This window comes from Haematobia irritans, chromosome 4, assembly GCF_050003625.1.
Source record: "Haematobia irritans isolate KBUSLIRL chromosome 4, ASM5000362v1, whole genome shotgun sequence".
NCBI classification, from domain to species: domain Eukaryota; kingdom Metazoa; phylum Arthropoda; class Insecta; order Diptera; family Muscidae; genus Haematobia; species Haematobia irritans.
The window spans coordinates 123,628,187-123,650,179 of NC_134400.1; the positions used below are offsets into that span (position 1 = coordinate 123,628,187).

General features: G+C 32.4%; 1 protein-coding gene and 2 long non-coding RNA genes across 8 annotated transcripts in view; 2 read left to right on the forward strand and 1 right to left on the reverse strand.

Annotated features, from left to right (window-relative positions):
- The first annotated feature begins 6,330 nt into the window (after positions 1 to 6,330).
- Positions 6,331 to 15,048, forward strand: LOC142233051 (uncharacterized). Its single transcript, XR_012721296.1, has 2 exons — positions 6,331 to 6,461; positions 14,606 to 15,048. It is a non-coding gene; the product is annotated as an uncharacterized LOC142233051 (long non-coding RNA).
- On the forward strand, positions 6,761 to 7,387 carry LOC142233052 (uncharacterized). The gene is made up of 2 exons (XR_012721297.1): positions 6,761 to 7,195; positions 7,269 to 7,387. It is a non-coding gene; the product is annotated as an uncharacterized LOC142233052 (long non-coding RNA).
- Positions 8,043 to 21,993, reverse strand: part of LOC142233050 (2-oxoglutarate dehydrogenase complex component E1-like) — a 36,882-nt gene continuing 22,931 nt past the window's right edge. For 4 of the 6 annotated variants that reach the window (XM_075303831.1, XM_075303832.1, XM_075303833.1 and 1 more), the window contains exons 6-12: positions 20,941 to 21,019; positions 20,696 to 20,872; positions 19,203 to 20,306; positions 18,249 to 19,140; positions 18,024 to 18,178; positions 15,186 to 15,470; positions 8,043 to 9,168 (exon numbers count right to left, since the gene is read on the reverse strand). In XM_075303831.1, coding sequence (XP_075159946.1) covers positions 9,072 to 9,168; positions 15,186 to 15,470; positions 18,024 to 18,178; positions 18,249 to 19,140; positions 19,203 to 20,306; positions 20,696 to 20,872; positions 20,941 to 21,019 — 2,789 coding nt within the window. In that variant the 3' untranslated portion in view covers positions 8,043 to 9,071. The remainder of the gene's footprint in view (positions 9,169 to 15,185; positions 15,471 to 18,023; positions 18,179 to 18,248; positions 19,141 to 19,202; positions 20,307 to 20,695; positions 20,873 to 20,940; positions 21,020 to 21,993) is intronic. The other 2 variants (XM_075303835.1, XM_075303834.1) reach the window with 1 other exon arrangement.

Here is a 21,993-nt window from a genome sequence, read left to right on the forward strand (position 1 = left end):
TTAAGAAGCATATAACCAAATTTTTGGGTCGCCACGCCCATTCGTTTGGGCGGTAGAGAATGTTGCCTGTGGGCAACTTTGGGTAATTGTTACTATAAAATGGTTTGTGTTGTAATGATAGACGTATTACGTTTTATTGGATTTTTTAAAGATTGTTGTCATTTTTACAGTAAATAACAGGTTGGCTGATAAGTCCCCGGTCTGACACATAGATGGAGTCGCTAGTATTTAATGCATATTATTTTTATATAGTACCAACCTTCAAATGATTCGTGTTAAAATTTGACGTATGTAAGTCAATTAGTTTGTGAGATAGGGCCTCTTTTGTTAAGTTAGCTTTTGTGATTGTAAAAAAAAAATGAATTTCGTGTTTTGATAAATACTGTTTTCTGAAGGGAAAAAATGCCGTGGAAGCAAAAACTTGGCTTGATAATGAGTTTCCGGACTCTGCCCCAGGGAAATCAACAATAATTGATTGGTATGCAAAATTAAAGGGTGGTGAAATGAGCACGGAGGACGGTGATCGCAGTGGACGCCCGAAGGAGGTGGTTACCGATGAGAACATCAAAAAAATCCACAAAATGATTTTGAATGACCGTAAAATGAAGTTGATCGAGATAGCAGAGGCCTTAAAGATATCAAAGGAACGTGTTGGTCATATCATTCATCAATATTTGGATATGCGGAACAACGTGTTGATGATTCTGAGCGGTGTTTGCAGCTGTTAACTCGTAATACACCCGAGTTTTTCCGTTGATATGTGACAATGGATGAAACATGGCTCCATCACTATACTCCTGAGTCCAATCGACAGTCGGCTGAGTGGACAGCGACCGGTGAACCGTCTCCGAAGCGTGGAAAGACTCAAAAGTCCACTGGCAAAGTAATGGCCTCTGTTTTTTGGGATGCGCATGGAATAATTTTTATCGATTATCTTGAGAAGGGAAAAACCATCAACAGTGACTATTATATGGCGTTATTGGAGCGTTTGAAGGTCGAAATCGCTGCAAAACGGCCCCATATGAAGAAGAAAAAAGTGTTGTTCCACCAAGACAACGCACCGTGCTACAAGTCATTGATAACGATGACAAGAATTCATGAATTGGGCTTCGAATTGCTTCCCCACCCACCGTATTCTCCAGATCTGGTCCCCAGCGACTTTTTATTGTTCTCAGACCTCAAAAGGATGCTCGCAGGGAAAAAATTTGGCTGCAATGAAGTAGTGATCGCAGAAACTGAGGCCTATTTTGAGGCAAAACCGAAGGAGTACTACCAAAATGGTATCAAAAAAATTGGAAGGTCGTTATAATCGTTGTATCGCTCTTGAAGGGAACTATGTTGAATAATAAAAACGAATTTTGACAAAAAAATGTGTTTTTCTTTGTTAGACCGGGGACTTATCAGTCAACCTGTCGTCCGGAATAATTGAGTCTGTAAAGCGCATGAGGCACGTGCGTACTAATGAAAAAAAAAATTACTAATTGACAACCAAATTAGCTATTTTTTTATTCAACTTTAAGAAAACACTTGTAGCTTTCGATACCGTTACAGTTTAATGAACAAAAACAACGCTGACAGTTAGTCTCAAAACACAAAGGTCCCACAGACATCTTTAGGGTCTAAAGGTTAATAAAATTTATATTGATATCATAATTAGTTCACAAGTTATATAGATTTCAATCCATCCTTGCAATTCCCAAAAAAAGAATTATTTATTTCATTTCCCCAAAAATAGCAATTTTAGTATTTTTTATTTATTTTTCCTGCACAAAAAGACTCACCACTTATATTTACTGTACAGGATCTTAGGTTTAAATGTATGTACAGCTAAACCAACATTTCATACACCCGAGATGACTAAATTTCAACGCCTATATGACAACCCGTGGACCCACTAGGGACCGACAAACTTATAGCAAAACACCTCAGCTTTCACACAAAAATATATTTACCCATTATTATCAATCATTTCCAAAAAATCGATTTGGAACCACTGTGTTCCGTTTAGAACTTGTTGGGATTTACCTGTTTTCTCATTGCATGATGTATACTTCCACGCAGTGTTACCGTTGTGCGACTTTAGTCGCATTTTGCAACCTTTTTGACGTCATGCGACTTTTTGTGCGACGTTTTTAAAATATGTAAAATGTGCGACTTTAGTTTCAAAGCTTCTCCACCACAATGTGAGACGCCAGAACTCGGCTATAAAAAAGAGTTCACTTTCCAATGACAAGTTGTCATTGAGCTAAACATAGAAGCACTCATAACTACACGCAAAGAAATAAAACGTTTGGAAAACGTGTACCGAAAACGTTTTTCTTTTGTTAGAGTTTTTTGAATTGCTTCGAAAAGAATACACTTTTATCACCAAAAAAATTCGTTTGTTACAAAATCTTAATTTTTTTAATAAAAAAAGTTATTTTTGAATCAACAACACAGTCCATTTCGTTTATATCAAACACTGTTCTTTTCTGACTTTAAGTCTTTATTAAGACACATTTTACAGTTCAAAATTTAATATACTATAATTTAATGTTGAACATTTTTTCGGAATCTTCCTAACATATCTGGAATATATGTAAAAAGAAAAAAAAACTTTGGTCGAAGCAGGGATCGAACCCACGACCCTTGGCATGCAAGTCAGACGTAGTAACCACTGCTCCATGGTGCCCAACTAAATGTATTTTTCTGTGAAATAAACTTTGTTTAATCGGCTCGTGGGCGCCGCAAGCTATGCTATATAAATATAACTTATATGGGTAATTGTCTATTGATGACAATAACGGCTACATAGCTCAGTGGATAGTGTGTTGGCTTACAAATTGCATGGTCCCCGGTTCGATTCTCCGTCCAGGCGAAAGGTAAAAAAAAATTTAAAAATTTATAAAATTGTATAATTTCTTCTACATTGTTTGTGTTACAGAAAAAGGTGCTAAGAACTAAAAAACTTCGTGGAAGTGAGAAAGATGTGAGGGAAAATGCAATTAGCAAGAAAAAAACAATGTTTTTTTCTTTGAGTTTGTCTTTATGAAATTGTTTTTACATCCTGGAAAAGAATAAACGTTTATCCCAAAAAGTATATACTTTTCTTCCAAATACACTTCCTTTCAACGAAAAGCAAATGAGAAACGAACTTTGTTTGTCTAAAATTTCGTTTGGGAGGAAAGAATTATTTTTTTGCGTGTAAGAGAAAAGTAAATCACGTATAGTATCACAATGGACACCTAACCTACGATACCTACCCTACACGGTGTTCTGGTTTGTTAAGTCGTTGTTTTGTTACATACACGCAGAGAAGGAATATGATCACCTCAAACATGTTTCGAGAGCATAATGTTATTTTTGTATGGTGACCATGTAACATGTTTGTCACTAAAATGTTATTTTGTCGTCAAATATAACCTGCTTGCCGAAATCAGATACATGATTTCCAAGAAAATAACATGGTTGCGAAAACCATGTTACATGGTCACCACCCAAAAATAACATTTTGCTCTTAAAACATGTTTGAGGTGATCATATTCCTTCTCTGGGTGTATCATTTCAACCACTATTAGCTCCGTTCGAGTACCCACTAATTTTTGATAATTATCACAAATTTTTACTGGAGTCTTTCGTTTACTCCAAAAGCTAGCAAAAGAGAGCCAGAGTGAGATCAAATTTGAAATTTGAGGAATAGATAAGTTGCAAGTTTTTGCTAGGAATTGTTTCCCAGTAAAATCTTGCAAGAGTTGGCCATAAACAAATAATACGTACAATATATTTCACAGAGTCAATTAGGAGTGTAGTAAATATAAAAAATAAATATTTTTGTTTTTTTTTAATTGATTTAAATGCATATAATTGGCTGATAGTAAATTGGCACTGGATGGCGTTCTCGTACATTGCTGCTAATTTTAGGAAGGAGAAAAAATCCATTCTTCATATTGCAAGTTTACGTTTTACTGGATTTTATGATACAATAAGTTGCTAAAATATCTCTTTATGTTAAAGGGAGTGTTCCTTTATTGTTTTTGTGTTGATTTATAGAAGATTTTTTGTGCGACTTTTTTGTGACGTTTTCAAAATTTCCAACGGTAACACTGCTTCCACGCGATATTTTCCGACCATGGGTATTGTAAAATTAAAATTTTTGAATGTTGTAGATTTTCTTCTTCTTAAATGCGTCAAATAAAACATGTTTTCTTCTCATTTATTTTTACTTTTCTAATTCGTATCTAAATTAGAAATATATTCTGTGAAAATATTAAAATAAAAAAAAACAATTTTTATGTACTATTAAGTATTTTTCATTTTATTTATAATTTAAATTTTTTACTCCATTTGTTTATAATAAACAACAAATATTCAATCTTACATGTGATTTGGTGCAGAGGTTTTTATTTATATATGTATGTATATTTACTTGCTGTAGATCTTTGTTATACCGCCAAGCTTTCCATCAATTCTCTTACGCTAAATAGAAAAGGTGCAATTTCAAATATATATTTATAATTATTTTTTTTAATATAGTTTTTTGTATTTTTTATGGAAAGAGTGTGAATTTTTTGTTTTATAAAATATATCGTTATTCACTCAATAACAACTTAACTAACGTCAACATACTAATAAAGCCTTGATGTATTAAAGCTTATGGTTGGCGAAAATAGTTTCAATTTTGAAGCTTTCTTCGAACAATAGTTTTATTTCAGCTAGTTTTCCGCATTCAGAAACTATTGGTCTTGTCTGGCTTTAAAAAAGGTTCCTTTTTGTAGAAAAAAATGTTTGTATGTAGTAAAAAATTCAATATATGTATGTTATGATTTGTATCAATACATTTCACCTTATTAGTTTTACCAATAAATAATATCTCGTTTATCACTCTTTCATTTTTCCATATTTGGTGTGATTTTCTTGAGTTATACTTTGTAAAATTTTATAAATGATATATTCCATGTATGTGTACGGGTAGATGTTTAATATTAGTATTTGAAAATGCCGATGGAAATAACAAATTAAACAAATATATATAAAAAAATAAAAGTAAAAAAATTCTTTGTACTAGTTGTTGGAATTTCTCAACTGAACTGAGTCTTAAAATGTGGAACATATGCGGAATATGTTTTTGGAACACCCGAAGCAATTTAACTTTGATCAGGTATTGGTAAACTTTTGGAATTATTCCAAACACCTGAAAAAGGCAGTAGGTAAAAGGTGAGATAGAAGTTACTGATGTCAAGAAGTGTACGAGGTTTTTAGCCGTCGCACAGAGGGGCAAAATCGCAAAAAATGGAGATTAATTGAAAAATGATTTTTTTTGAAAAATACTTAGTATCCGATTAAAGTATATAAAATTCTACATCACAACTGAAAATTTCAATGTTCAAGGTATATTTAGGAAGGTAGTTTCAAGCTATCAGATGATTACAATTTTTTCATTTGAGCAGAACTTTGATTGTCGGCGTAGCTAAAGGGGTTTTATGGGTTTTTCATCTCCCCCTACCAAATACCATTCTGTATTTCTTCAAATCATGATTATATATCATTGAATTAAATATTATGGTTTCTTCCCATCTATAGGTTAGGTTAAAGTGGCAGCCCGATTAAGATTCAGGCTCACTTAGACTATTCAGTCCATTGTGATAAACTATAAGAATTTATTTTTTCTCTTTTTGAGGTATCTTCACAATGAGCACACATCGTAGCTTTTACCGCATACGAAAATGTTGCTAGCTACGTTAATGTTTAATAGACAATTGCGACAAATAAAGATAAAAATTCAAAATAAAATTATTTTATACCAAAAATTTTGAATTTTCAATTTGCTTTAAATTTATAGGTGAGTACTATGTTCGGCTTTTTCACCAAAACACTAAATTAAAAGTACAAATATATTCATGAAGACGATTATATTTTGATCAAGTCTTGCCAAATATAGGATGGAAAAGATCCAAGGTATTGTTTGCAAATAATTTTATATTTATAAATTAATTAATTAAAAAAGTAACCGTGAAAACAAGCTGGTTTTCAGCTTGAAAAGTGAACATAGTACTCAGCCTATGACAGAAAAGTATCGAAATAAATTATCCTCATAATTGATGGTAAGAATTACTTCAATTATTCTTGTAGACCGTATCATATTTCGAAGCATACATCGATCATTTCCAGATTTTCTCTATTTTAAATTTCCAACTTGTTGAACATATTGTTCAACAAGTGAGAAATTTAATTCAATTTGACTGACAATCAAAGTTTCAATATGGCGACTGTAATTTTTGTTTTTGTAATACTAAAACTACCTTACTAAATCTGCCTTGTGTCATATGTTGTTTACTTGTCAAGCTGCATTGTGTTAAATTTAAGTAATTTTGAGCTATTCGCGCAAAGAAGTGTTTTTTTGAAATTCGGTATATTTTGGAGCTTAATATATAGTTTTTCGCAAGTCAAAAGTAATACTTTTACTATGGAATCTTCAACTTCAGGTATTTTAGCGTTGTTTTACAAAAATTGTGTAAACAAAAAATGTGTATCAATATTTTGAAAAAATATTTTAAAATGTGTCTAAATTTTGACTATTTTCAAAATATCTTGGATATTTAAATATGAATGGTCTCACTTGGCGTTAGAATATTAATGTTTTTATAAACTACAATTCCTAGACTTTGATATTAAGTAATAAAATGTTGCGCGTTTTTGCGCGAATTTTTTTATTTTATTAAATTAACTGTGAAAATAGTCATTCAAGCAAAAAACACCAGTTCTTGTTTTTGTTAGCTTTTTTCTTTTGTTATTTTTCTTTGTTATAATTGTTGTTTTTGTATATCGTTAGCAACTGTGTGTATTGTGTTGTGTATTGATATGTCAAACGTGTTGAAAGTGATGTAAAACTTGTAATTGGGTAACCCAGGAAGCCCGAAACAAGGATTTTAAGAACTACATAGAATATTTTTCTCGCAAATGTAGTGGGGAGGATTGCAATCGAGACATATTAAATAGGTTCCTACTTAGTTCAGATCCAATCCTATCTGGTAAATCAAAATTGCCACCAAAAATTGCACCAACTTCTAAAATCAGTGGTAGATTTATTTCTTTCGCATTCAGTTTTGATGAACGTGGCACCAGAAGGCACAAATCATGAAACAGATGATGACGACGATTATATGGAGGACAATGCATTGAAGTTTGATAACTTTGGGCATATATTTTAAAATAGCAGGTCAGAAACACATGTCTTACAATATAAAACTATATATATGAAAATATGTATAAACTCTTTTCCTACTTTGTAGATATGAAGGAACAATTTTAATATCTGCTTCGGGTCCCGAATTCAGTTACATATATGACGCAACAATCCCCCTTTCGTCAACGTTATTATAATAAAAATAAATTGATTACTATGTGAAAATTGTATTAATTTTTTCCAAAAACAAAAAAAATCCGACTGAGCCAGACCATTTATTCCACCTTGGGTGTAATTCATACTGTACGATCAACATATATACCAAATCTCATATTCATACCTCTGATAGTTCATGAGATATACCCGTTCCAAGTTTGAATGGGCGGGGCCACGCCCAATCATAACCAAGTATAGCCAAGGACTATTACCAGATTAACAGTAAAACATTGGGAAAGTTTCATGACAATCGGTCAATTACTATGGCCGCTAGAGCTATTTTAATAGTGGGAGGGGCACCGCCCACTTTTCCAAAAGATGTGTAGCCTATGTCACTCAGTAGCATCATAATAGTGAAAGAAATCGGATAAGTAGTTTAATTAATCTCCATTTTTTGCGATTTTGCCCCACTGTGCGTCGTTTTATTAAGAAATCCGATTCAGCGACAAAAAACAAACGTTTCTCGAATTCGTGGTACCGAGATGATGACATGCAGACACACAATTAAAATTCATACATATTCACGAATCGATTTCATTATTCACTCACGCACGATGTTTTGTGAATTTTGTTCACTACTCACGTTATTCATGAACACCTAAAAATTACGATTAATTTAAATTCCAACGTATATAAGTCCATCAATTGTAAATAATAAAAAAGGTTTTTCCAATGGTTGATTTTCAATAAAAGAGGCACAAGAGTTTTATTTCATTCAAAGAAAAATAATAATAATAATAATAGCTGTAAGTAATGAAAAAACAAAACCAAAGCAAACAAACTAATAATACTTGCATAGAGACGTAACTTATTAACAAAAGTTATAGAGAGTATAGTAGATGCCGTATGCCGTACTGCAATATGGATGCTTTCCTGCTCTTTTTTTTTTTTTAATAAACGGTAATGAAAAATAGACACAATTAAAATATAATCCCTGATAATAAGTAAATATAATATGCATACATTACATAACATATACTTGTAATATATGTTTATGTTTTGTTGTTCATATGCAATCTATGATATACACTTAAAACAAAATAAAGAGAAAATAATAAAGATGAGAAAAAAATATTTTTTAATATGGTATTTTTTATTTTCTTTGTTTTTAATAATTAAAATAAATAAAATTAAAAATAAAGTTTATGGTTCTTGTTTTTTTTTTTGTTTTGTTTTACAAAATAAACATTTTGTATATTCGCTTTACATAGGTCTAGAATTGGTTGTTGTTGTTTTAAAGAGATTTGTTTTTGTTTTGTTTTTAGTTTGCTTTGAAGAAGTTGTTACTTTTTCGTTTTTATCTAACTACTACATACTACACTTCTTCTTTCATTAGTTTCCACAATTGTCTAATAGTTCATAAAGGTTGAATCGTTTTTAGTAATTAATAAAGTTTGATTTTACGAAATAGTTTTTTTGTTCTATTTTCATATTTGCAATCATAATACCACTTATAACATTTCGTCATAAGCCGATTAAAATCGTATAGAAAAATTTAAATTAATTAAATATCTTTGATAAGATTCTCTTTTTGCTATTGTTGTTAGAGGGATATTATAGCGGGGAATTTTTATACATGTAATAGCATCCCATTAATCACTAGAAATTGTTGAAAAATATTTCTTACTACATTTATAAAAATAACATTTTATAAATATTTTTGATGCCTCCCAAGTCCGTGAGTGAAAACAACTTAATGAATGGCATCATTTAACAAGGCATTCAATTCACGTATATGTTGAGCCTTGGAGCCGGTAGCAGTCGAAGCTCCGCAAGCACGTCCAACATAGCTAAGAGGGTAGAGAACAAAAATATATGTATATATTATTAATATACTCGTTATAGAACAATATTTATAATATATGTGATATAATACAAAAGAATTAGAAATAGGAATAGGTATGTGTTAGTAACAAAAAACTTGATAACAATGACTTGATTCCACAAATAACAGATTAATAACAAATTCATAAAGAACATAATTTAAGGGAAAAATATGAAATATTTTGATGTGCTAAACATAAACGCTGAATTTCGCATATATCGACCTCTGTTGTAAATACGTTTCGGATATGACGCCAACAATTCCAACAATCATTGATTTTAATCTTTCAATCCTGTATTTATATTCGGTTGTAAAACTTCGGTTACAACGTCGTATTCTGAATTAGACCATAAAATATTACCAATTCGAATTTTGTGATCGTTTACAACGACAATGAATTCCTATAAAGAGAGGACTTACTAGCGATCGCAGAGATACCATTTCTGGAGGAAAATTTTAACGAATATGAAAATAAAGAAAATACTGCTGAATCAAAGGGCAATACCGACGATGTTGCGCAGATTTGTGATCCACCAAATTAACGATGCATTGAACCCATTTAAACCCAGAGAATAAATGCCACACATTTTTGTCGGCGGCGGCTCACTTAATTTTTGCCACCAACGGTGACTTTACGGTTGAGTCGATGCAAATACATCCGCTCTACGACGTTGAAGTGTCCACAAAAAACAAAAAAACTATTCAAAGTATTCGAACCGATATAAGATTAATTGCACAATCAGTTTTATAATCAAATTAAAATTTTACCCATTTCTGTTGTGCATGAAAGAGATAGATAATGTAACACGATGTAGCCGGTATTAATAAAACTAGTACATACTGGAAATGTACACTTGATGAGAGTCGAATTTTCTTATGTATTTTGATGTGCTGAATTCGAAAAAAAATGTTTAAAATTTTTTATGGGACAGTTTTTGAGATATCCCGTTATTTTTAGTTTTTCGCTCTTTTTTCACTAAACAAATTATATCTCGAGTTAGATATGTCCGATTATATCATTGTATCGTCGTACTCAAATGAAAGGTATTAGGTTAGGTGGCAGCCCGATGTATCAGACTCACTTAGACTATTCAGTCCATTGTGATACCACATTAGTGAACTTCTCTCTTAACACTGAGTGCTGCCCGATTCTATGTTAAGCTCAATGACAAGGGATGAAAGGTATTAAGATGACGAATAATCGTGTATAACATATTTTTTTGAACCACTTAACTTATCACAGATCCAATTATACACGAATAACGGGATATCTCAAAAACTGTTCCATGAAAAAATTTTTTAAATTCTTTTTCGAATTCAGCAGATCAAAATACATAAGAAAAGTTGCCTCTCATCAAGTGTACATGATTTTTTTGTAAACTAGTGTAATAAACACAGATGCTTAGAGATGAAAAAATTATGTTGATCTTTTGTAATCTTCACATTTGAGAAATCTACTGTTTATTGTTGTTTTCATTGTCAATACAACTTGTCCACCTATAATGATATTTACAATCGACTATTTTAGGAAATATTCCTAACCTAAACTAGTTGCACAATAGGCCAAATACGGTAATGATTCCAACGTAATGGTAGTGGTCTACTAATTTTTGTGGTATTTCAAAAGGGAATGCTTTCACGGTTGCCACAATCGATAGAATTCTACCAATAAAGGTCGATTTTTACTGTTTGGTAGATTGGCAGTATTCTTGCTGTTTTGGTAGGTATTGATATATTGGTAAATATTCTCCTCCGACGAAGATATACTTCAATTACTCTTTTATTACCCTCATTTGACGAATTCCAGAACAGAGAAATTAGGATGATATAGACTATTCCATTTGTATTTACACTGCATTTTCAGCAATATTTATATGGATATTTAAAAGGGGCAGCCTTTTTTCCGAAATGCTTCATAAGGATGCGTATGAATTATCGAAATATTTCATTAATATATTCAATGATCTAATTTACGTTTTAGGTTATTTTTACTGACAGAAAAGTGCATTTCATTTGAAGTTGAAGACGCACAACTCTAAAATTAATGTTGTATGAAAATAAAATATATTTTTTTTCATAGCGACCACAAAAATTTGTCGGATTTTTCTGTGGATCTTGTTATTTTTGTCAGCAGTGTGTTTTTTAGGATTATTTTGGGGAGTTTTTCTGGGTCTACAAACAAATTTCTCAGTGATGTCGAATTTGTAAAATCGAATGGCATCAATCTCTTTAAATTGAAAAAATTAAACGGCAACGTTGGCCACATAATTTATCTTGTTATTCGTGAAATTCATAGAATCTTAAAATTTATAAAGAGTTAATTTCTCTATAGATAGAAAACTTACATCAAACATGCAATGAACCAAATAACTACATGAGATTATGATGCATTATTTTGACTGACTATACAAGATATGAATGAAATTAGTCAAAATGAGGCCATATGTATTAAAAGAGGATGTTACAGTTGTTTCTCTGTATCAGTTTATCATAGTTATTGTCCTTATTGTAGCGTAACAAAAAAACTGTATAGGTTTCGCTTAAGAGATACTTTCCATGCCGACCAGATAGTTATGTTTTTATACCCTCCACCATAGGATTAACATTGTCATTCCGTTTGTAACACATTGAAATATTGTTCGAAGACCCCATAAAGTACATATATTCTGCGTCGTGGTGAAATTCTGAGTCAATCTAAGCATGTTTGTCCGTCCGTCCGTCTGCTGAAATCACGCTAACTTCCGATCGACTTGAAACTTGACATAAGTAGTTGTTATTGATGTAGCCACCATACAAACCGACTACCAGATTTGGCTTGCGGAGGCTCTTAGAGAAGCAAATTTCATCCGATCCGAAATTTGGTACGTGGTGTTAGTATATGGTCTCTAACAACCATGCAAAAATTGGTTCATATTGGTCCATAATTATATATAACTCCCATATAAACCGATCCCCAGATTTGACATTCGGAGCCTCTTGAAGGAGCAAAATTCATCCGATCCGGTTGAAATTTGGTACGTGGTGTTAGTGTATGGTCTCTAACAACCATGCAAAAAATTGGTCCATATCGGTTCATAATTATATATAGCCCCCATATAAATCGACCCCAATTTTTGACCTCCGTAACTTCTTGGAGGAGCAAAATTCATCCGATTCGGTTGGAATTTGGTACATTACGCTAGTATATGGCCGCAAACAACCTTGCCAAAATTGGACCATATCGGTCTATAGTTATATATAGCCGATCCCCAATCACACAAAAATTGGTCCATATCGCCAAAAATAATCTAACATTTTATTTCTACAGAAAATTTTGTCAACATTTTATTACTATAGAAAAATTTGTCAAAATATTATTTCTATAGAAAATTTTCTCAAAATTTTATTTCTATAGAAAATTTTTCAAAATTTTATTTCTATAGAAATTTTTGTTACAATTTTATTTCTATAGAAAATTTTCTCAAAATTTTATTTCTATAGAAAATTTTATTTCTATAGAAAATTTTCTCAAAATTCGATTTCTATAGAAAATTTTGTCAAAATTTGATTTCTATAGAAAATTTTGTCAAAATTTTATTTCTATAGAAAATGTTGTCTAAATTTTATTTCTATAGAAAATTTTGTCTAAATTTTATTTCTATAGAAAATTTTGTCAAACTGAATTATATAAGTATTTAATCGGCCTTTTTTGTTTGTTTAATATATACCCCGTATGGACTAACTTAAAATTTAGAAGACGGTGTCAAGAAGTTTTAAGATACCTTGCCATCGGAAAGTGTTACCGCAACCCAAGTAATTCGATTGTGAATGACAGTCTGTAGTAGTTTCTATGCAATCCATGGTGGAGGGTGCATACGATTCGGCCTTGCCGAACTTACGGCCGTATATACTTGTTTTTTTATTCATAAGCCATTATAATCGAGCATATATTATTCATATTGGCGTCTAAGATATGTATGACCAGAGAATGAAGCCGACCCATTTTTGTCGGCGGCGGATGACACAAAATTTTTGTATCCGGCGGCGGCGACTTGACGGCTAAGCCGGCGTACATTTGTCTATTCGGCAGCGGACAATTTTCCATTATAAAGTCGATTTGAAGTTATCCGACTGAATATGAGATGAGTTCTACACCCAATCGGAAACTAAAAATTACATTTCATTCAAAATTGCTGCGTTAATTTTTTGCAAATTTATTATAGCAACCTGATACTGATTGGTTATGGGTGGAAGGTTCAAAATTTTCGCAAAAATTACAATAGTTATTAATACATTTTTCAGATATAAAACAATATTTTTGATTGACGGCTAAATTTGAGTCGAGATGAGCCGACATATTCGGCGGCGGCTTCATTCTCTATTTGCTAATACAAAGTCATATTTTGTTCTCATAAGAAACACATGACAAAACTGCCTTACTGACATAAATCTGAACCAATATAAAAGAACGTGGGACCAGAGTTAGAAAATCCAGAGCTAATTTATTTAGTAGCCTATACTCACTCTATTTAGGACAATTTACAAATTACTAAATTAAATGGAACATGTTCTCTTGAGTTTTTTTTTTAGATTATATAATTTTAGATGGTGGTTATATTTTATTTTTGAAAATGGACAAAACTCTTCATCGAGATCATAATATTCTAGATAATAACCATGTTATTTTTATTAACATGACTGCCGATGAACAATTTACATGCTTGACGTATAAATGTACCACATAATCACATAACTTTGTTTTTGTTATATGATACCGTTGTTTACCTATCAAATTCACTATCAATATTGAAATCTGGCACTTGGCTTATGTATACTCATAGGTATGGTTAGGATAGTGGCGATCTATTGTTACAATAAATATTGACTTTCAATCGGATCAAAAACGACTCAAACGGATGCTCTGAAAGTCAAACCTGTACATTGGTTTGTAATGAGCTTATTTTTATTTTACTTATTAACTTGCTGCTGACTCACTGGCGGATCTAATAAATGAGCTAATCGTTTCCTATATCCTAGAGATCCTCTAAAAACAGAATAATGTAGACGTTAGATTTTCAAGTGATTTTTTTTTTTTCGAAAAAAAGCTTTTGATGTGGCCTACCAATCAAATAAAAAATGATAAAATCTATATATTTAAAATGTAAGGAATGTAGACTTTTGATTTAGTATAAGTTTCCAATAATAAAGAGGTTAATATATCGACTTTCTGACTAACTAAAAAATGGAAGTGGACGAATACCATCTTAAAACATTGGTTTCTAAGTTCGCAACAAAATACTTCCTAGATTCCAAGTAAAGGAATGTGATAAACTTAAATATTCAAATGTAAATCAATGTATTTTCTTCAATCTTTAAATCATACAAGACATTTTAATCGTTTAATTTTGTACATTTTTTTTCAGAGGCTTATATGCAGACATTAACAAAATACATAAGCAAACATCAATACCATTTTATGATTTAATGATTTGCAAAGGACTGCAAACAAAATAACATGCTCTTATGGATGATGGCTTTACAAAAAAACACATATGCAAAGGATAATAGAAGACATGAACAAACAAAGGAATAGACAACAAAATAGTAAAAGCAAATAAAGAAACCCAAAGAAAAAAGAATTTCAAAAAGCAAAATCTCATAGTTTAATAGACCCGCCGGAAGAGTAAAAAAAAAAATAATAAATAGAATTAAATGCCAATCAAAACAAAATAGTTTGAAAATCTAAGATTTGAAAAAATTTGGAAAGAACGTTAGTTTATGGCTCTGCAATACAATAAATATTTAGTAATGAGAATATTGTACTGATTGCTGTATAGTACTAAACAAAACAAAAATTGACACCAAATTATGTTGAAAATTTTTTGTTTTATACATAACGCAGTAGTACAACAACAGAAGACGTAATAAGAATAATAGAGTACAATAGTAGTAGTAGTAGTAGTAGCTGTATAAAATTGTAGGTGTTTTTATGAGAACCCTCACCTAATTTTGCGTCCAGTTTTAGAAATACGCACACCAGGTGCTGCACCAGTGCCAGGGGGTCTATTAAAATCTTGGCGTACATTTTTCAAATCAAAATGCTTGGAGGCATTAAAATCACCGGTTTGTTGAGTTTTATTTTCATCAGCAGTCTTATTGCCGCCAGATGAAAACATACGACTCAGCCAAGGTTTAGATTTTGAATCATTGTCAGAATCAGAATCGGATTCGTTAGCATTGGTAGTAGTAGTAGTAGTAGTGGAGGTAGAGGAAGTAGCATCACTGGGTCTGCAAACAACAACAACAAAACAAATAACACAAAAACATTCAATGTTAAAAGTAGGGGAAATTTGCTCGAACAAATCAACTAAATGTTACGCCGTAGATTGTTTTTTAATGGGTTTTTTGGTAAACATATAACGCAAATTACAAATACTGTCTAATATCCTAAATTGTCCATAAAATATGTAGTATTTTCAACAAAAATGATATAGGCGTTTTTGCTTTACATAAAAGTAAATTAAATGAAAATTGTTTCGATCTCATAAAAACAGAAAATATTATATAGATTGAAAATAAAATCAACCAGAAAAAAAAACAAAAAGCCATGCTTGATAATGATTCAAAAGCATGTGGTTAATAAAACATTCCTAACATTGTTGTTATTATCCTTTGAAGGGCTGTTAAGCCCATACATTTACATACATTTCCGTACAAACATCCCTAAAGTGATAAATGGTATAATTTCTTATCTATGAGTCTAATCGAATCTATTTTAAATACGATAATAAAGAATCCCCGTGACCGAGTCCGAACGCCAGCTACATTATGTGATATGATCGGATATGTTGCCAAAATTTTATGTTTGTCGGCATCAATTGGAAACATGGATGTTTGAAGCTAAATTTGTACTTCACTCAGTCGTATGATTGGTTTTTATGTGAGTCAGCGCTTCCGTTGAGAATTTCTAAAAAGTCTTTTTGGACTATTTAAGAATTTGCTTCAAATAACCTGGTTGGAATTTACATTAATTTAATTACATATAAGACGCATATTTTCCCCTAGGTGCTTTAGAAATAAAATCAGATGTTAATTGTAAGATTAGGGATTTCAAGTTAATTGCCGTCGCGCAATGCCTCTGATTTAGCAAACCACCAAAAAATTGTTGGTGACTTTCCAAGTTGTGTAACTTTATTGGCAAGAGATAAACAGACTACCATTAGTCGAAAACATACCTTTGAAAATAAAAAATGGCAATACCACAAATTTGGTAATAACTTTATTATATATATTCCTTTATATCTCTGCAAAAGCAATGTTAAAATACTTTTAAAATTCGTAACTACTAGCCCCAAAATAAAAGGATAATAAAACGATATTTGGCAATAAATTCGGTCCATGACAATAAATGTTGAAATAACAACTCCTTGATACATATTAGGGCTGTCACCCGGAATTTTTCGGGATCCCGAAAAAGTAATTCCAATTTGTTAAATTTGTGGCTTTTTAGCATTATTTATTAATAAATTGGAGTCTTCATTCAATACAAACGGCCCTCAGATGAGGGCTTTTTATAGTATACATGAGGTATACTATAAAAAGCACAATTTCATCAAGAATCGAACTAAACGATAAGGTCCTCCTTTGAACAATGAATTCATGTGATTTGGAATTCGTGCCACATAAAATAAAAAGCAATGATAAAAGGTCCGTCACAATATGACAAGATCGTGCTTATCTGATAAAAATTTGGATGCGTTTATATTTTTAAGAAGTTACTTAAAACGATGAAGTACAAAAGGATCAACACAAGTGTACGAAAATATAGGTAATCTAATCAGAACCCTTAAAAATGTTTTGCTGAGTAAGAAAGCGATATAAAATTGCTTTTTAATTTATTTTTGTCATAATTTTTGGTTTTTCTTTTCTTCATATTGTTGAGTTGGACCAAGTATTCGTTAAGGATGATAGCAATTTGAAATATATAAGTCGCATACATTATATTTCTATCAATATGTAGTCCAAAATCGGCCTTAATTGATTAATAAAAATTGAATTGAAATTGAAATTGCTTTTTATGCTCTTTTGTTATTTTTTTTGTAAATTATATTAAACTAAATTGGTTTAATGTAAAATTTTTTGGCGCTGTAGATTGTAATTACTTAAAATATTTAAAGAACCCGAAAATGTCGGGATCGCGAAAAAAATCTCGGGATTCTATATTTTGAAATCGCGGATTTATCGATCCGGAATGACAGCCCTAGAACATATAAAATGTAAACTAAACCGTACAATTGCTTTAGTGGATTATATTTACCCGACATCGGTTGACTATGTGCATGTACGCGTTTAGAGTAATTACAATCGGTCGAATTTCATATTTTTAACGAATCTTCGCTCTAGATTAAAAATAGACTTCTGGTATAGAAACAACGGTTCCATTTAACCATGGATTATTTGTCTATAATAATTTTGCTTTCGTTTATTGAAAACAGTGACCTAAGGTTAGTTTAGTTTAAAATTGCTCGTAACTACAATAGGGACAACAACTGGTGTGATATCTTATATGTTTTGAGTTCAATACATTCACAAAATTGCAATATTCGAGAGGGAAGAATGTGTTGTTTGAAGGATTAATGCAAGTTATAGAGATAATTCTATTAAATTAACCAAGATTTAAGAAAATTCAAGTGTAGAAAAGGACTTATTAAAAGAAAATCAAATAAAACCAAAGTGAAGGCAACGAAAAGTATTAAAGCACAAGCCAGTAATAAAAGGTTATAAAAGGCCCAAAGACATTTAAAACAAATCCAAGTAAAAAAGGAGAACAAATAAACTTACCTAACATCCCTGCTGTTGCCAAGCGCGGTCAAGAAACGTGGTTGGACATAAGACCAACAACCTTGATTTTTATGCTCTTCTTGGGCCCATACCAATTCAGCATCCTTGTATAGATTAGCTTGTTCCTTGATTAAATCGAAGGGGAAGGGAGAAATCTATAGAAATAAAAATCCACATGAAATTAGTTATTCACATTGGGATGTCATGATCATTCAAAAAACTTACTTGTTCAACACGAACAATAGCAATTTCCTTTTCCAATCCCTTATCTTTGCGGGCCTTGGTCAAATCGTAGTATACACGACCGGTACAGAAGACAATCCTCTTAACAGCGCTGGGATTCTCTTGGGTAATTTTGTCGGGGATAATACGTTGGAATTCACTACCTTCAGTCATGTCGCTGAATGGTGATTTGGCTTCTGGGTGACGCAATAGAGATTTGGGGGTAAGGAGAATCAAGGGCTTGCGGAAAGGCATAGCGATTTGGCGACGTAAAATGTGGAACAAGTTAGCAGGGGTTGTGCAATTGGCCACAATCCAGTTGATATCGTGCAATTGCCTAATGGCAAATTCTTCCGATTCAGGAGGGAAATAGTCGGGATCATCCGAAGACATTTGTAAGAAACGTTCAACGCGGCATGATGAATGCTCGGGACCCATACCTTCCATACCGTGTGGCAACAACATAACCAAACCAGATTGACGTACCCACTTAGCTTGACCGCTGGAAATGAACTGATCGATAATACATTGAGCTGTATTAGAGAAATCACCGAATTGAGCTTCCCACAGGACCAAAGCATTGGGATTGGTCATGGAGTATCCGTGTTCGAAGCCAAGTACAGCATATTCAGACAAGGAACTGTTCGATACCGAATAGGGAGCTTGATCGGGATACAAGTGTTGCAGAGCGTTGTAGGTGGCCTTGTCGACCAATTGATGGTGCAAGACATGATGACGGTGAGAGAATGTACCACGCTCAACGTCTTGACCAGAGAGGCGGACATGAATACCTTCCTTGAGCAGGGAACCGAAAGCCATGGCTTCACCAAGTGCCCAGTCGACCATACGCTCTTCAACCATAGCTTTACGGGCATTCAGGACACGAATAAGACCCCTAATAAATTTCAAGCATATGTAAAAAGTGCAAAATTGCAAACATTGTAAACAATCACTTACTTGTGGATCACGAATTCGGCGGCATTTGGTGGTGGAGAAGAGAATCTGTTACCAATGTGAACCAAAGTTTCTTCCTTAACACCGGTTGGGGATACCTTCAAAGGATCCTTGCCTTCAAAGAAACCAGACCAGGGTGAGTCCAACCAATCCTTGTATTTAATGTGTGTCTCTGTCTTGGCCAATTCGAAAGCTTCTTCACAAATCTTTTCGTATTTGTCAGCCACCGACTTAACTTCCTCTGAGGTGCAAGTACCCTCAGCAATAAGTCTATCGGCATAAATATCCAAGCAGTTCTTGTGCTTCCTGATCTTTTGGTACATAAGAGGCTGAGTGAACATAGGTTCATCAATTTCATTATGACCATTGCGACGATAGCCAACCAGATCAATTACGACATCCTTGTGGAAAGTATTACGCCATTCGGCGGCAACACGGCAAACATGGACAACAGCCTCGGGATCGTCAGCATTCACATGGAAAATAGGGGCATTAACGACACGAGCAACATCGGTACAATAGGGAGAAGAACGCGAGAAACGAGGATCAGTTGTAAAACCAATTTGGTTATTGGCTACAACATGAATGGTGCCGTGGGTGGTGTAATCGGGTAAATCGGACAAGTGCATGGTTTCATAGACAACACCTTGACCACAGAAAGCAGCATCGCCGTGAATCAAAATTGACATAACTTTCTTGCCTTCCTGATCACCACGGTAGAATTGTTCGGCACGAGTTTTACCTTGCACCACAGGATCAACAGCTTCCAAATGAGAGGGATTGGCAACGACAGCCAAACGAATGTTCTTGTTTGTGACACGATTCAAACGTTCAATGTAAGTACCCAAATGGTATTTCACATCACCAGAACCATCATCAGCAGCTTCGAGACCAGCAAATTGTGTGAAGATTTGATTCAAAGGTTTGCGGCAGACATTTGCCAAAGTATTCAAGCGGCCACGATGAGGCATACCCATAATAACAGATTCAACACCCAATTCGGTGGAGGCATCAATTAATTCCTTTAGGGCAGGAATAAGCATTTCGCAACCTTCAAGACCGAAACGTTTCTCCGAGGAGTATTTCTTGGCCAAGAAACCTTCAAAGCTGTGGAGAGATATGAAAAATATTTATTATTTCGTTATAAGAAGAGGGATTTTACTAAAGTGAGCTACGTTAATTTTAATTTCGGCTTCAATATCGTTACAAAATGTGTGCCACAATTTAAGTACTCTTACAATCAAACGCGAAGGTACAAAAAAAGCAATAATAATCAAAGAAAATTTATTAAAATTTGTTCTCATTTTTTAAATATTTCAATTTAAATTTCATTTCAAATCATAACTTCTGAAACAATGAAAGCTTATCTGAAATTCATTACAAATACTAAAAATTAGCACTCTTCTTAATGGGATCCTCATGAATCCCATAATATATAGTTGTTCCTACACAGAACCTATTACCCCTACATTATGTGTTTTTTTTTATCTACTTACCCAGTTGCACGAGTCAAACGAGCCAAAATTAAACGTTTCTTTTCAGGGGAGAAATTCATAACACCAGGAGTTTCAAATTGCTTACGGATCCAGTTACATTGTTCCAAAGAATTGATGAACATGAATTCTACACCAATTTTGTTGCAGTAAACATTTTCCAAACGATTCAAGATTTCTCTGTGTTGAATGAATATATAAGAAAATTATTACAAAATATTTCATTTCATTCATTTATAATAATTTACCTCAAGGGCAATTGTTTTTCTTCACCTCCAATGAAGGTGGTGCTAGGCAATTTGAATTGACGTTCCATGTCTTGTTCGCCTATGTAAGCGTGCATACAAAAATGTTTATAATGATTAATATTCAATTTAAAAAAATGCATATAAACAAATACATATGTATGTTTTTATACAAAATTGATTTTTGAAATTCGGAGGACATACATTTGTACATTTTCGTAATCTCTTCTTTTATGCATGCTCTTTAACTGAAGTATATTTTATTATTTTTTTTTATTATATTTCGATAATAATTTCAATTTAAATAGATTAAACATGCATAGATAATATTTATGTTTGTATTGTGTGCATAAATAAAATAGGTGTGCCAATTGTTTTGTGTGTTTAATTTTTTTAATATTTGTCTACGTTTTGCCAATATGTTTCATAAGCGTTTGGAAAATTTTATTTATAAAATAAAAAAAAAAAAATTAAATATATTTAAAATTTTTTGTAGTGTAATAAAGCAATGTATAAATGTGTGTGGATATTAAATTTATTTAGTTACTTTGAAATAATAAAGAGTAGAATTTTAACCCATTTCGAAGACATCCAGATGACACAAGTCACTAATCCTAAATACATAATTTTATTTACAAGATCGTTCTTTCATTGTTTCGAATTGTTCGACATCTTCTGAATAAAGCAATGTTTCGACTTTCGTACTTTGTTTAAAATTTGAGCTGCATCTTAAACGGATTATTTTACACATTCATATTCACCTCATTTTTGAACATATATCCCAATTAATTTTTTAAAATAAATTATATAGTCTACAGATTTACCATAGAAATATTTGCATTAGTAATTATTCTAACGTTGATTTTTCGACTTAAAGTCGATTTTGGCTAAAATTAAAACTAGATTAATCGATTTCCAAAAATATCGAAAATCGATTTGTTGAATTTGAAGATTACACGAAGTCGACGACTTCGACTTTTGTTTAGAGAAAAAGTCGATTAGTCGAAAAGTTAATTTTTGACTTTTGAATCCCTAATTTTTTTTATATGATTCTCA